General features: G+C 46.7%; 1 protein-coding gene across 1 annotated transcript in view; it reads right to left on the bottom strand.

Annotated features, from left to right (window-relative positions):
* Nucleotides 1–6,950: 6,950 nt before the first annotated feature.
* The window catches only part of LOC115382845 (atrial natriuretic peptide receptor 2), a 9,777-nt gene continuing 1,275 nt past the window's right edge, over nucleotides 6,951–15,452 (bottom strand). The window contains exons 6-23 of the mRNA XM_030084766.1: nucleotides 12,108–12,210; nucleotides 11,864–12,009; nucleotides 11,711–11,783; nucleotides 11,087–11,231; nucleotides 10,878–10,964; nucleotides 9,929–10,072; nucleotides 9,737–9,858; nucleotides 9,439–9,577; nucleotides 9,125–9,173; nucleotides 8,935–9,036; nucleotides 8,723–8,842; nucleotides 8,538–8,631; nucleotides 8,318–8,405; nucleotides 8,008–8,147; nucleotides 7,787–7,939; nucleotides 7,583–7,681; nucleotides 7,413–7,504; nucleotides 6,951–7,136 (exon numbers count right to left, since the gene is read on the bottom strand). Coding sequence (XP_029940626.1) covers nucleotides 6,951–7,136; nucleotides 7,413–7,504; nucleotides 7,583–7,681; nucleotides 7,787–7,939; nucleotides 8,008–8,147; nucleotides 8,318–8,405; nucleotides 8,538–8,631; nucleotides 8,723–8,842; nucleotides 8,935–9,036; nucleotides 9,125–9,173; nucleotides 9,439–9,577; nucleotides 9,737–9,858; nucleotides 9,929–10,072; nucleotides 10,878–10,964; nucleotides 11,087–11,231; nucleotides 11,711–11,783; nucleotides 11,864–12,009; nucleotides 12,108–12,210 — 2,082 coding nt within the window. The remainder of the gene's footprint in view (nucleotides 7,137–7,412; nucleotides 7,505–7,582; nucleotides 7,682–7,786; nucleotides 7,940–8,007; nucleotides 8,148–8,317; nucleotides 8,406–8,537; nucleotides 8,632–8,722; nucleotides 8,843–8,934; nucleotides 9,037–9,124; nucleotides 9,174–9,438; nucleotides 9,578–9,736; nucleotides 9,859–9,928; nucleotides 10,073–10,877; nucleotides 10,965–11,086; nucleotides 11,232–11,710; nucleotides 11,784–11,863; nucleotides 12,010–12,107; nucleotides 12,211–15,452) is intronic.

Raw genomic sequence — 15,452 nt, 5'->3', positions numbered from 1 at the left:
CCGCGCTGCATGCCGGGATGCGGCAGCCAGCGGCCGTACACACACAAAAGATCGTCTTCATCAGAAAGAAGAAGAGGACTCACTCCGATACAGCAACTGGAGCCGAGGTACTTGTTTGATTCCAAAAGAAAATAGAACAGAACAGAACTATTTGAGATATCCCAGAGAGAAAGTCTACGGAGAAAGATCCAGGCGTTTTCTTGTATCTTAGAGTTCGAGTGAAATTCAGTCATCACAAAGGAAATTTGTGCAAATCCAATTTTCTAATAATCTGAAGTTGCAGCCTTCAGAATGAATAAACCAAGTGGAATTAATTAATTTATTAAAATTTATTAATTATTCATTTATTTATTTAAAATAGGAATCAAAAATCAAACATTTATGTCAAACATAAATTCCTGATGTAAAAACAAAATAAATGGGTACATAAAAACAGATAAAAATACAATCTTGTCTTCAAACCAAACACAATTTTTTTTATTTCGTGAGTGTGTGTGAGTTTGAAGGGTATCAACGCTTCATACCAGTTACTTTCCAGTTGTGTTGAGTTAATTGCAGCGCGTGTAGAACTCAGACAGAGTGCGACGTCTGTCAGGCTGCTGTTGGTTGCTATCGTTACGGCCTCGGTCCCGCCCCCTACCGGCTCGGAGAGGAATAACTTCCGTCGAAACCGGAACCGGACTCCCGGGACCGTAACGGGCCACTGGGCGGCTAATAAAAGAAATTTCCACAGATTAATGACTCTGCGGCGGAAGGACTGAAGCCGTTTGGCGTCTTTCGGCTTTAACATGCAGGCTGTGAGCCGGCGGACGGTGGACGCCGTGCACTCCGCGGTACGTTCACCGGAACGATGCTAACTGCTAACTGAGAGCTAACTGCTGCAGCATCAGGGCACGGTAACGATCCGACCCGGTTCTACTCACAGCTGCAGCAGTGGCGTCTGTTTAAATGGTTTTTATCCATCTCTTCACTTCTTCAGTCAGAGATTTCACTGGGAGAACAGTGCATGCGCGTTTAGTGAGAAAAACTCTGAAACTCTGCTTCTCTGTCTGTGACTGAGAAGGTAGGATTATTCTGAAAGAAGAGTCTGGACTTTCTAGTTAGATTGTTTTATTTGTGAAACACTATGATGATTACAGATGAGGCTCCCTGAAGCACTGCGAGACTTTAAACTGTATGAGACTGTTTGGCTCAATACTGACACCTGCTGGATCTTACATATCACTGCACTCAGGATGCAGCGATAATGAAGTTGAGATATCTGTCTTCCTGTTTACTCCAGGTGTCTTTTCGAGCTCCTCAGTTTTATTAAAAAGCAACATAGAGTGCATTCTATTTATCTCAAGTGTAGCTGGCACCAGGCTTTTAATGGAAGGAGGCATGTATAAGAGAGAGGCTTATATTTTAAAATTTCAAAAAGAGCAGAAAGATCTTTTGTGTCAGTTTGAACCCAGTAAAATGTACTGAGTTCATTTATTGAAAACAAATATCAAACAGCACTGAAACAGTAAACAGTAGTGCCAGTAGTGCAGTTACAGTACATACGGTCACACAAAATAACAAAATGAAATATTTAGGAAATATAAAATGCAGCTTACTGCACAACAACACACACTGCAATTTAACTTGTGCAAAAACTTCAAAATACGACAGAGCTATAGAGAGGAAGTGGGACACGATGGAGGGAGAGAGAGAGAGAGAGAGAGATGCTCCGTGAATCACACATAGAAAAAAAAAGGTATTGTCGATACCGCTACATCAAGGCAGGTTACTAAAACTGCAACGGTTTGTAAAGTGAAATCATGTCACCTTGATATTAAACAGTTACAGATACCAATCACTCTTCCTTAAATTCGCCATCCTCCCCGCTAGCAGCATCATCCTCGTCCTCGACAACAAGCTCGTTGTTGAGAAGCTCGTCTTCATCCTCCTCCTCCTCCTCGGCTGACCACCTGTTCTCCTCCTGGCGCTGCCGGAGTCGGGCCGGCGCCCGGCGTCCCGCTGCGCACGGCTCACCGTCTCTGGAGCAGAGGATGCGGTCGTCCTCGCTCCTGTCAGGGTTCACAGTCTGTCCACAAACTTTGAAGGATTTAATGATCAGATCCTCGTCCAGCTTGTCCCAGGTATTCCACGAGCGGGCGGCGGGCGGGGGCCCGTATTGCTTGTCTCCGTCCCCAGCCGTCCACCGATCGTAGGACTCATGTAGACTCGCCTTGAATGGCTGGTTCCAAATCACATCGGGCTCTTGGAGATATTTAAATGGATTTAAGGAAAGATTAGTGAAAAACTACACATGCATTTCCAGTTTATTCAGTGCTAACGGGCCGTGAAGCATTAAAAACCTAAAATAACAGGCCAATCCGTGTATCTGTCTGTTGCCTTATACAGGCTGTGTGCCACAGAATTTGTTGCTGTTCGGGGTCCGAATTTCCCGCGCAATCGTGGGGATGTGACATAAACTGACGCTGTATGCGCGTTCCCGACCGACAGCTCTGGAACAGGAAGAACATGGCCGCCGTGGACACGGACTTAAACACTGCAGAGATACAAATGGATTCTTCAGCAGCCATCAAACGACCTGCATCCACTCAAAGCCCACAAAAAACACCACGAAGAAAAAACGGACTTTATCAGCGTTATCTCATGAGTCAAAAAAAAAATTAAATTAAAATATGACCGAAGATGGTGCACGCTCCCGTGCCGCCTCGGCTGGTGGCTGCAGTTCCCCACAGCGCCTGTCGCGGCAGCGCTGAGGTAATTTTGTAAAGTTGCCTTCAGTCCCTTTGCTGCAGCCTGCTGGGGTCCCTGCAGTTGTCACGCTGTAGCCGTTCAGTGCAGCTTTGGCGGCGGCGCTGATGTGGCTCCTGGAAGCGTCCCGCACGAGGAGACGCGTCTTGAAAGTGAATTTTCCCACCACTGACTGGAGCCAGTCTGCAGAGAGATCATCATTCATGCATCCGGTTTTAGATGTGGCGACCGCTGCTCTGGACGTCTGCTCTCTCATTGCCTTCTCCTCATGTGAGGACGATACTCGGCTTGAGCTTTGTGCCGTCTGCTTCAGCAGCCAGCGCAACGGCGAGGTGGCCTGCAGTTTTAAGGGACACACTTTTTGTGCCCACAGCGTCGATGGTGGTGGGAGACACCATATCGAACCACACGGTAGTTTCGTCCATTGCAATAATGTCCTTCTCTAAAATACCTTCAGAGGTGACGGCCTTTCCCGCGTAGTCCACAAAAGAGACCGGTTTCTCCGTGAGTTTATCCGGTCTTTCTGTGCCGCGTCGTCTGAGTGACATGCCACTGCGCTGCAGAAACTTCTCTAGCCAGCCCTTGCTGGCGACAAATGGCTGGTTATCAGCGTCGGTCACGGTGGGAAATATTTCCTTGGCTTTGTTGTGGATCATTTTTCGTGACACACGGTTGCGCTGGCTTCCCATGTCGTGCAGCCACTCCACCAGTTCCGCCTCCATTTCCTCGCTCACCTTTGTTCTCCCTCCTCCGGTGAGACGTGCACGTTTATTGTCAGCAGCCATCAGCTGCTTTTGTCTTTTCCAATATCGAATTTGTTTCGCATCAACCTTAAAGTGCTTTGCAGCTTCCTCTCCTGAATACTCTGCTGCATAACGCAAAGCCTCCTCTGTAAACTTTACCTCAAACTTTCGTCTTTTTGGTGTACCGGCAGCCATCCTTTCTCCGTTGTTTTTGTCTGTCTAGTTACATAAACGGCGCGAAAGAACGCAGAGGGGCGGGGCATGCATGCTGTCAGTACAGCACCGTAGCGCTTCACAGAAGAAAAGAAAAAAAAATGGAGGCGGCCTTTATGAGCTTTCTTCAAAGACGCAAAGGAGACGGTTTAAATGGAATACAGATCATTATTAGAGGATTTATGGTATATCCGCCCCTAACCCTGTGACTCCGCCCCCAGGTGGTTCTGCTGTCCTGGCCCCGCCCCTAACCCTGTGACTCCGCCCCCAGGTTCTGCTGGCCGTGGTTCTGCTGTCCTGGGCCTTCGTGATCTACGCCGGCCGGCTCGCAGCTCATTGGCAGCTGGAGGAAAGGACCGCCCTCCTGCGGCCGGACTGACGGCCAATCGGAGCGCGGCTGGCCGCTGAAGCTCCGCCCCCTGCAGTGAGGCTCGTTCTGTCCAGTCAGGCTTCAGGACTGAGCCTCTCTGGTGCCTTCAGGTGCGACGTGAGGTGGGAAGTCTGTACTTCCCGCCGGGAGGCCTGGATGTCAAACAGTGGAGAAGACTTGAAATGTTTTTCCATTTTGCCACCAGAGGGCGCCGTTGGTAGGATTCTGATGTCCAACAGACCTTGAACTCACCAGATTCTGGTCTGATGAAACCTCTTCTTGTTCCTCTTCTGATGATTAAAGTCAGTTTCTCCATTTTTGTGAAAGAAATCAACCAAAAAAAAATGAAAATGATCCAATAAAAACAAGAAAGACCTGTGTCTGCAGTGTTTTTCCTTCTTTGCTTCCAATTTTACATTTGACATTCTTCTTGTTTGTTTTTGCCTCTTTTCTCTACTTTAACTTGGGTTTTTTTCTGCAGGTTTATAATTTTTTTCATGTTTGTTTTTCTTTTCTTTTCTGCAGCTTCCATGTTTTTGTGTTTCTGGTTTTCCGAGCGGTTCCACCTGGTCGCTCTGAACAGAACCAGAGTTTAGTGACAGGCAGGAAGAAAAGTGACTTCCAGACAGAAACAGAGGAGAAATCAGAGCCTGTCTGAGTCCGGTTCTGGGTTCTGGGTTCTCCTGAGGTTCCTCTGAATCTCCTCTGTTCTGTTCCTGCTCATCTCCAGCAGGGGGCGCTGTTGGTTCTGCTCTGGCTCTCCAGTTTAGAATAAACTGAGTGTATTCGGGAATGTGGAACTTTCTGAAACAGGAGAGGACATTATTTACTCTGATGCTGCGACAGTTTTATGCAAAATGCAGAATTTTATCTGAACTCCTGCCTCGACTCAGAGTTTCTCTCCAGATGGAAACTTTTAAATCAGCCTCTTCACCAAGCAGAGCTGAGTCTGAACCAGCAGAATGAGGAGTTCGGTTCCACTGAGAACAGACAGAAGAGCGAGATGTGAGGAGAACCTTCAGACTCAACAGAGGAAAGAGGAATAAATGGAGGATTTAGCTGTAACTTCAGAAAAATCCCAGAGAGCTTCTGGTTTCGGAGTCTGTCTGTCATCCATCAGTCCAGGACAGGGTAAAAATGGCAACTTGTGATTAATTAACATGAAGATTGTGTGGAATTCTTGAAAAGTGTTCTCCCCTGAGGGGTTCCTGATCCTAAAAGTTTGAGTACTCTGGTCTATAAAGTTAAAAACAGGTTTTTATTGGTCAAACATGCAGAATTTGGTTTATTATTAACATGGGACTTTCTGCTGTTACTGGAGCTAACTGTTACTACCTGCAGTGATCAATACAACCTTCTGATATCCATCTTTCATCCACCCCTCCTCTTCTCCTCCTGACCCTGTTTTAATCAGCTGTTTGAGTTTTGAAGTCCTGCAGCCTGCAGGAACCGGCCACCGGAAAACCTGGACTGGATCCTCGGTGCTGACCCAGTGGAATGGATCCACTGAAGGCTCCAGCTGACCATGAAGGGACTGATCATTCATCACATTTAAGTCAATAATGAACGCTCATATGATTTTTTTGAAACTCATATGCCAGCCAATTTATATTGAATAAATAAATAAATAAATCATTTAGGGGGGCTTAAGAATGTTTTGGGGGGGCTTCGCCACCTAAAATAAACCTAAGGACGCCACAGCTCTAATTGTTGCCTGGGTTTAAATAGTCCTGTTGCCTTCAGGGGTGGTAGGAAATCAAATCGCTCAACAATAAAATCAGTTCCATGAAACTTCTGGAACTCAGAACAAATAAAGCTCTCAGAACATTAAACCCAGAACATTAAACCCTAAAATACATTAGTATTAAACTGACTTAGAACATTTAAACTCGTTCCATCTTGGTTTTTTTCAGATTTAGATCATTTAAAATGGTTCCATCTTGTTTATTTATTTATTTATTTTTTTAAACAGATTTCAAACATTTAAAGTGGTTCTCTGGCGGTTTTATTCAGATTCAGAACATTTCAACCATTTAAACTGGTTTTATTTTGTTGTTTTCATTCAGATTTAGAACATTTAAAGCATTTCCATGTTGGCTTTTTTTTAAACAGATTCTGAACATTTACAATGGTTCCATGCTGGTTTAACAGAGACTGTCAGAGCAGACGGAGTGCAGCCGGGGTTCCGCTGGCCGCTGTCCGGCGGTGAGGGGAACACGTGGACGAGCGCCTCTTTGTTCCTCCTCTGATGTATTCGGTAAGTAAAAGCTGCGGCGGCCTTTCATCCTCTCACACATGGAAATCACCCGTTCTGAATGGAGGCCAGGAACTCATCAACAAAACACTTCAAACACACACACACACACACACACACACACACACACGGCGTGTCATCTGTAATTAAAACACTGATGACCCTCTTCATCTTGGTCCAGCTGTTCCTCACGCTGACGGAGAGAAACAGGCTCTCCGTCTTCTGTCTCCGCGGCTCAGAACTCAGACTCGGGTTTCAAAATGTTTTCCGGAGAAAACAAATAACTTTCATCACGTTTTTGGGGTTTTTTTTACATGGAGACACTGACAGCGCAACTTTTTTGAAAACGTTCCCACTCTGTGTGTGTGTGTGTGTGTGTGTGTGTGTGTGTGTGTGTTTGTGTGTGTGTGTGTGTGGTTTCTTTACTAAAACAACACCGACTGATGGACCAACAAGGAAACTACGTGGTGTTATAAACAGTGAAGGTAAAAGCTTCCTGGAACAAAAACACAAACCATTTTCACGATGTTGTCATGGAGACGGGGTCTAAGGAGCTACCAGAACTACTGGCGGTCTTATTGAAAAGTCCACAGGGATCAGATCTGGTCCAGGACGATCAGACTTAGTCCAGGAGGTCATTGCCCAGAAATCCAGGCAAGGATGGATAGAGCCTCTGTTCTTGCTCCGCCCCTTTCTCCGCCCCTTTCTCCATCTCTGTGTCGATGGGCTTGGCTGCCTTGGTAACGTCCCTGGAGACCGGCGAGGGCTTCTTCCCCTCCAGCCAGTAGGTCACCATGTCTCCTTTGCCCTGGAGGACCGGATCACAGCATTAGGTGGATCCGGGTCATCAGACTGTCTCAGACATCAGCATTAGCAACGACGGTCAGACCAGACCAGGTCCAGGAGGTCAGACAAGACTGGATCCAGGGCGATCAGGAGGACTAGGAGACGGGTCATTAGGACTCACTGTGACATCAGCATCAGCACTCACTATGACATCATCATTAGACTCACTATGACATCATCATTAGACTCACTGTGACATCATCATTAGACTCACTGTGACATCAGCATCAGGACTGACCTTCACCTGCAGCGTTCCTCTGCACTCCAACACGTATCCTCCGATCTCCTCCAGCAGATAGAAGGCACTGGAGCTGCACTGAATCTTCAGAGCTGCAAACACAGAGGAGCTTCACTTCTTCACCAACACAGTGTGCACAGTGTGTGTGTGTGTGTGTGTGTGTGTGTTACCCAGGCTGTTGGACTCCATCCTGGAAGCTGTGTTCACCGTGTCTCCGAACAGGCAGTATCGAGGCATCTTGGTTCCCACCACACCGGCCACCACAGGCCCTGGAGAACACAGAAGAAGACAGGTGGAACCAGGTGGAACCAGGCAGGACCAGGTGGAACCCATTGACACTCAGGGGAATCTTTGAGCGGCTCAGGGAAACGTACCGGAGTGGATCCCGGCCCGGATCTGCAGCTGGGTGTTGGGTTTGTGGGGGATCCTGAAGGTCCGGCACACGCCCACCAGGTCCAGAGCCATGCTGGAAATCTCCGCGGCGTGCTGGATCCCGTTCTCCCGGGGAACGCCGGACACCACCATGTCTGCACAAACAGGGAGTCAATCAAAAGGCCCACAGTCCCTCTCCGGGGATCCACCATAGAGAACTCACAGGCGTCCCCGATGGTCTCCACCTTGTAGACATCGTAGTTATCAATAATGTCGTCAAACGTGGTGTAGAGCTTGTTGAGGAAGTCCACCACCTGGTAGGGAGTGCTGCTGCTGGACAGCTGCGTGAAGCCCACGATGTCACTGCAGGAACACAGGGAACATAGAACCTTCATCTGAGAGGCCGAGAACAGAATAATGAAATGAGAGGACGAGAACAGCGTTCCACAGTTACAGCCTCTGTGAGAGCAAGCTAATGGTAATCACACCCTCACACTGAGAGGGACCCCGGTCTGAGTCCCAGCTGGTTCTACCTGAAGAACACGGTGGCGCTGACGTAACTCTGAGCCTGAGAATGTTTCCCCTGACGGAGATCATCAGCTACCTGCCGAGGAAGCATGCCTGAAAGACGGAGAGAGCAACGTTCCAGACGGATGTTCCATAGGTATGAAGAGCAGAACAGACCAGTGTGTGTGTGTGTGTGTGTGTGTGTGTGTGTGTGTGTGTGTGTGTGTGTGTGTGTGTGTGTGTTACTGTAGAGCAGTCGGTCAGTCTTCTGCTTCTCGTGCATCAGATCTTGAGTCCTTTCGGCCACCAGAACCTCCAGATGTTTGCTGTACTTCTCCATCTGAAGCAAAGCAGAACACACCTGAAACTCCTCAGAGGAGGAACGTCTCCTCATGTTCGGTCTGTTCTTCATCCTTCCTGTTCTTCCTCACCAGGTTCATCATCATGTCCACCGGGCTGACTTTGATCGGGTTGATCCGGTGAACAAACTTCCTGATCTGCTCAAAGGTGGGCCGGTGGGCGGGGTTATGAGAGCGGCATCGACGAATCAGCTGCAAGAGGAGAACCGTAAACCATTTACAAAACTGTAATTTCTGGAGAAACGTGCGCGGAACATGTGAAGAGGTTCTGGAGCGGCTCGGACCTCCACGTAGTCGGACGGACACGGACAGGTGCTGTCGGCCTTGCTGGAGATGAGCTCTGGCAGAGGCGGACACCAGGAACATTCCAGCGTGGATTCCTCGGCCTGCAGGAGAACCACACCCCTCAGATCTAGCCCCGCCCCCACACCCTGACTGTCACACCTGGGATGGCACCGTCCAACGAGGACTCACCGGGACGGGGTTACTGCGCGTGGCGATCTCCAGGAGGATGATGGAGTAACTGAAAGAAGAAGCAGAGATGGTTCCTCACACTGAGCAGGAACCCACAGATCGGTTCCACACACAAGAAAATAGGTTCTGTGATCGTTTTCTCTCATTGAAAGAATTTACTGACTTCAAGAACACAAACTATTGTGTTCCTAGAACAGTTCTCTGAGGAACACTACAGATTAAATCTACTGTCTTTCACATAGAGGAACCACTTCACATATTCCTTATAGTTCAAAACCAGTTTGGTTTAAAGTTGTTTTGATAGGTAGCAGAACCTGAACACGTCGCCGGCCAGCGTCGGTTCCATGTTGGAGTTCTGAAATTCGGGTGGCATGTAGACCTCCAGAAGCCGCTGCTGATAGGTGGAAAGAGGTTCTGCCCCATCGTCCCGCCGGTACGAGCGTAACCCAAAATCTGACAGAAAACAAGAAGATCAGAGGAACTTGGAACTTTTCTATGCGCACTTATCAAAATCTGAAATTCATCCAATGTTTCAGGAAGGTGGACTGAATAGAAGGAATCACTGAAGTGGACGTTCTTCTGAAGATCAGTGAGTCCTGCGGTTCCGGTCACCTGTGATCTTGCAGACCCAGCGGTCATCCAAGACACAGTTCATGGACTTGAGGCGGCCATGACAGATGCGGTGCTGGTGCAGGTACGACATCCCTCGGGCGATGTCGGTGGCAAAGGAGAACCTTGGAGACAGAGAAGTCGTCACTCTCCTCATTCGTCCTCCTCCTATGTGGGTTCCGTTCGCATCTCTACCTGAAGCCCCAGTTCAGCGGGATCTCGTCGTTCAGGAGAACGTCATTCAGGCTTCCTTTTGGACAGTACTCTGTTACTATGGCAACGTTCGGAACCTCGATGCACCCTCCGATGAACTTACAGAGGTTTGGGTGATCGAGCTCCCTGTGGAACGAGCATCAAATGAAGATCATCTTCAACAGAGGAGAACCAGTTCATGCAGAGTGATCCTGAATGCAGCACCCTGCTACCTCTAATCCATAGCTAGCATTAACCAGTTCATAACTAGTATTAACCAGTATTAACCAGTCCATGACCAGTATTAACCAGTTCATGACTAGTATTAACCAGTCCACAAGTATTAACCAGTCCATACCATTTATTACTCAGTCCTTAATCAGTATTGACCAGTCAAAAACCAGTATTAACCAGTTCATAGAAAGTATGAAGCAGTGCATAACCAGCATTAACCAGTTTTTAACCAGTATTAACCAGTCCATAACCAGTATTAACCAGTGTTAACCACTTAATAACCAGTATTAACTAGTCTTTAACCGATATTAACCAATCCAATCCAATAACCAGTATGAACCAGTCCATAACCAGTCTTAAAAGGCAACTCCAGTTTTTTGACACCTGGACCTTATTTCTAGGTGTGTGCATGCTCATATACTCACTCAGACAAGACGAGCTCACTGGACGAGCTGACTTTATGATAACACTGGTGATGGATGAACAAATATAGTGGAAATGAGCGATTTTGCAGAGATTATGTCCCGCACTGAAGCTCCCCTGCTGTGGCCCCCGCTAAATCGGTTGGATCTAAATCACTTCTGAAGGACTGTGAGCTGCACGATGTTTGTCTGAGAGAGCATATGAGCAGGCACACACCTAGAAATAAGGTCCAAGTGTCAAAAAAACAGAGTTACCCTTTAACCGGGCCATAACCAGAGTCCCTCTCCTATGTTACCTGGCTTGTTTGACCTCCTGCCGGATGGTTTTAGACAGAGAAAAGGTTTTGGTCTGAATCTTCTTGATGGCCACCGTCCGGCCGTCACTGCGGAGGAACGGAGACGTCGTCAGACTGAACTGGTGAAGAGTCTGGTTCTGACGCCAGCAGCTGACTTACAGACAGCTGTGGAATGAGTGGGAGGGGAGGTGTGGAACCGGAATGCGTACTAGATGCCGGTGCAGGTGAAGAGGGTTCTCCGGGTTCCTGGCTGAGCGGTACAGGAGCTGATGGCCGTCACACAGCTGGTGTTGCTGTGGCTGTTCTCCACAGGAACACTCATGATGCTGCCCATGGCCAACTGAGCCTCCTGATCTGCACAGAGAACATCAGACTGGTTCTCCTTTCAGTGTTCTATCAGTGTTCCTACCAAACAGCTGTGCTATTGTTCAACTTCCTGTTCAGGTCAAGAGCACTTCATGATGATGTACTTTTAAATCCATCAGAACTCATTCTTAACTTGATGTCAACTTCCTGACAACTCTCAGATAACTTCCTTTTGACTTCCTGGTAACTTCATGATAACTTCCCATTTACTTCATAATAACTTCCAATTGACTTCCTCATAAGTTCCCATTGACTTCCTGGTAGCTTCCTGTTGACTTTCTGGTAACTTCCTGTTGACTTCCTGATAACTTGCTGTTGACTTTCTGATAACTTCCCACTGACTTCCTGTTTAATTTCTGCTCACTTCCTGATAATGTCCTGTTGATGTACTATTGACTTCCTAATAACTTCCTGTTTACTTCCTGATGTGATGTCTGCATCAGGAAGTTCTTGTTTTCTTTTCTAACCTTGTTTGATGGTTGAGAAGTCGATGATCCAGCTTTCATCCCAGAGCAGCTTCTCCTTCTGGTACCAGAACCACTGCACACAACGCCGAGTGTGTGTTACTATTGTGTTGTTGTTGTGTTGTTGTTGTTGTTTTTGTGGTCCACAGTTCTCACCACGGCGGTCAGAATGAAGGAGATGCACAGCAGACTCAGCGGAAGCCCAATGGCCATCTTGGTGGTCGCCGCCATCGGACACTCGCCACAGTCGGCCGGGCAGGTGGAGCAAAGCTCCGCCTCGTCGCACACATCATCGCCACAAACTCAGGAAAGGAAATCAAACATGAGCACAAGTTGGCACTTCCATTCCCGCCTTGTCCAGATGTTGCTGAACGCTATCTGCGGCTCACCGCCGACGTACCTACGGCGGGCAGCACCTGGCTGGTGGCCTCCAGGGCGACCTGCATGCGACCCACCCGGATGTGAGCGATGAGCGAGGTGACGCCCGGGTGGAACAGGAACACCTGGAGGACAGTCGGCCGGTTACACACTGAACGTTGTGAAACACCGACTGAACGTGGCGGCTGACTCTTTATGAAGGACAGAACTGCATCGTCCACGTAGAGCGACAGAGGAACCATGGTTTCAGGTTGATCGGTGTGTTTTAGAGGGAGTTTCCTGAAGACTCTGGGACAGTCGACCCGGAGGACTTCAGGACGGAGAGGGTCAGTCTCTCACACTCTAAAAACAAATGTCTAGACTTAAAGGTGCTGTAGGCAGGATTCGGCATCTCCGCCATCTTGAGTAGGTTTACCTAAGCAAGATGGCGATTTGACCCATCTAAGATGGCGATTTGAAACCCAGCACAGCCAATCCTGTCCTGTTTTCTCTGACATCACGCCCTTACGCAAGTTAAGTCCCCCCCACAAGAACGTGCAACGAACCCCCCTCGACCAATCATGGTTAAAGTCTCATGGGCTCTTCTGATTGGTCAAAGATACCTGGAGCTGTCGAGATTCCTTTTCAGCTCAGAACAGAGACAGATGGAAACGCTGCGCCCTCGTGGTAGTGCAATTATGCTACACTCTTAAAGGATTATCAATGGATACTCTAACATTTAATCCAAAGAAAACACAGAAAAATTAGCACTGACTAGCAAAATCCTGCCTACAGCACCTTTAACAAAAAAATCAACGCAACAGTTTGCATTAGTTTTTTTAAGTTATGGCAACCTCATTAGAAATTACATTGAACCAACAAACCGTATTGCTTTGGGTGAATTAATTTTTTGTCATCAGTCAAAGATCATTTTAAGCACCGCTTACTTAATAAATGCAAGATTTTTAAGTTGATAACTCAACTTAAAAATCTATATTATTTTGGGTGAATTAATTTTTTGTTAACTGTCAAAGATCATTTTAAGTACTGCTTACTTAATAAATGCAAGATATTTATGTTGATAACTCAAATAAATTGGCTGCCCACTTTTAAGTAGTTAAAATGGCCAGCTTTTGATTAACCTTAATATTGTGATTATTTGGGAATACAGTGCCGTCATAGCTAATGTAGACTAATTCTGCACAGGCAGACACAGGCCTTTAAAATCCCCAGAGGCAAATGGCAACTGTTCTGCTGAACTTCACAAGTTTTATAGTAGTAGCAGGGGCAGACTAAATGCTCAGTACTTCTCATTCTGGGTTTGACACAAAAAGTAACTAAACTATTTAGATTAACTGAACAAGAACACAACCAAACACAACTATCAATAACACTATTAACATCAGAACATTTAAATAAATCATGAAATCAGTGTTTAAATCTTGAATATCTCATCCCAAACTCCCATGATTCATTGCGACACTACTGTCATCACTGTTAAATTCTTCGAAGAGCCCGCTCCCTTTATGCTGTGACCCTAACCATGCCGATGTGGTGTCCTTACCCCACTAGAACTATCAGAAAGAAATTTTACTCGCCATGAAATGTTGCTTGTATCGAGGTTTTTCATCCTGCCGACCCACTGTCCAACTGGTCCAGGCATGGTGTGTGACGAGAGGGAACTTAAAATTGTGAAGTCAACGTTGACAAAATCAAATTATCAAGCCAAGTTTGTTAAGTTTTAACAACTTGAATTTTGTTTTAAACCCAACAACAATGAATTTTGAGTTCAAACTGCAAGCAAAATTAAGTTGATGCAAATAGGAACATTTTTATTTATTCATAACTTGAAAAAATAAGTTTGAAACTTAGAAAGTTTATCAAAATCAACTAATTTCAATTTTTTACTTGGATCCATGTATTAAATCTAGTGGTGTTAGAAGCTTCTCTGAATTACTTTTTAGAGTGCAGGAGGCTTTTCACTGTGAGATAAAAGTTTGGTGTTTTTGGTTTTCCAGTTCAGGAAAAAAGACAGAGTCAACTCATTTTCCACCACTTTTGAAGTAATGAATTGGACAAATACAAATTTGTCGAACTAGTTTAGATCAGTGACTTTATCATTATTATCTTTATCTAAATGCCCGGACTGTTAGTTTTAAAGCTAGGGTTGGCGATCTTTATGACCCGATGGGAACCAGTTCATGGCGCGTTCTTAAAGTAGAGCGGAAAATATCCGCTATCTACAGCAGGAGTAAAACAGGAAAAACAGCAACCAATTGTCTTGCCAGGACACCTATTTTTAAACCAATCAAATCCCTTCGCCGTTCGACCTGCCCCCTGCGCGTACATGTCAATGGCGTGCACTGGCCCTGTTTCAGTGCTCCCGTTGCCAAGCGCGCTCTTGGCGCTCGCTGCTCTCGTGAAAAATAGAACGAAGCGGAGCGGGCGCACTGCATGGGAAGCGATCAGAAAATCCGTGTGCAGCACTTCTGCATCCAGTGCGTTCCCCCCGTAACAGCGGGAGCTCCTCCAATGGGATGGGAGCTGGGCGGAGCTAGGCGGAGCCTTGGGGGGATGCTGCATTTCAATACATGCTAGTTTTCCAAGATCGTCAACCCTAGCTTTAATATTATTAATTGTGATTAGTTGATGGAAGGCAAGGAGCTGGAGGGTTCTGCAGGATCTACCAGAGTCCTGGGAGCTGGAGGGTTCTGCAGGATCTACCAGAGTCCTGGGAGCTGGAGGGTTCTGCAGGATCTACCAGAGTCCTGGGAGCTGGAGGGTTCTGCAGGATCTACCAGAGTCCTGGGAGCTGGAGGGTTCTGCAGGATCTACCAGAGTCCTGGGAGCTGGAGGGTTCTGCAGGATCTACCAGAGTCCTGGGAGCTGGAGGGTTCTGCAGGATCTACCAGAGTCCTGGGAGCTGGAGGGTTCTGCAGGATCTTAGCTGTTCCAGCACTTTGCTGTTCTGGACAGAGATCTCAGATGTTGTTCCTGGTATTTCGTGGAGGCATGCTGGTCTTCGAAGAACCCTTTGCATTGGGAGAAGGTTCCTTGTCTGTACATCGGTAGCTTGCTTCTCTTTTGAGGATTAGATCCTCATTTGAAGCTTGAGTGTTTTTTGATGTGGAACTGCTCCTCTTAAGTTAAAGCATTCAGATGAAGCCTTTTTTGTGCATTGAATTGGTGATTCTGTGTGTTGATAAGTTCACAAATACTGTTTTTATTCAAGATTAATTACAGTCTACCACTACTCTGAACATTTTCAATTGCTTTTAAACATTTCGGGAGAGAAAACTGTCTTTGCAGAACCAAAATTATGTTGAAGGATGTCATGTCCAACCTTGAGTGTTTAACAAACAAACCATCATTAAATCTGAAGAGTTTG

Source organism: Salarias fasciatus, chromosome 3, assembly GCF_902148845.1.
Source record: "Salarias fasciatus chromosome 3, fSalaFa1.1, whole genome shotgun sequence".
NCBI classification, from domain to species: Eukaryota; Metazoa; Chordata; class Actinopteri; order Blenniiformes; family Blenniidae; genus Salarias; species Salarias fasciatus.
Note: the sequence above shows the minus strand (reverse complement) of the source record. Positions and strands in the feature narration are given on the sequence as shown.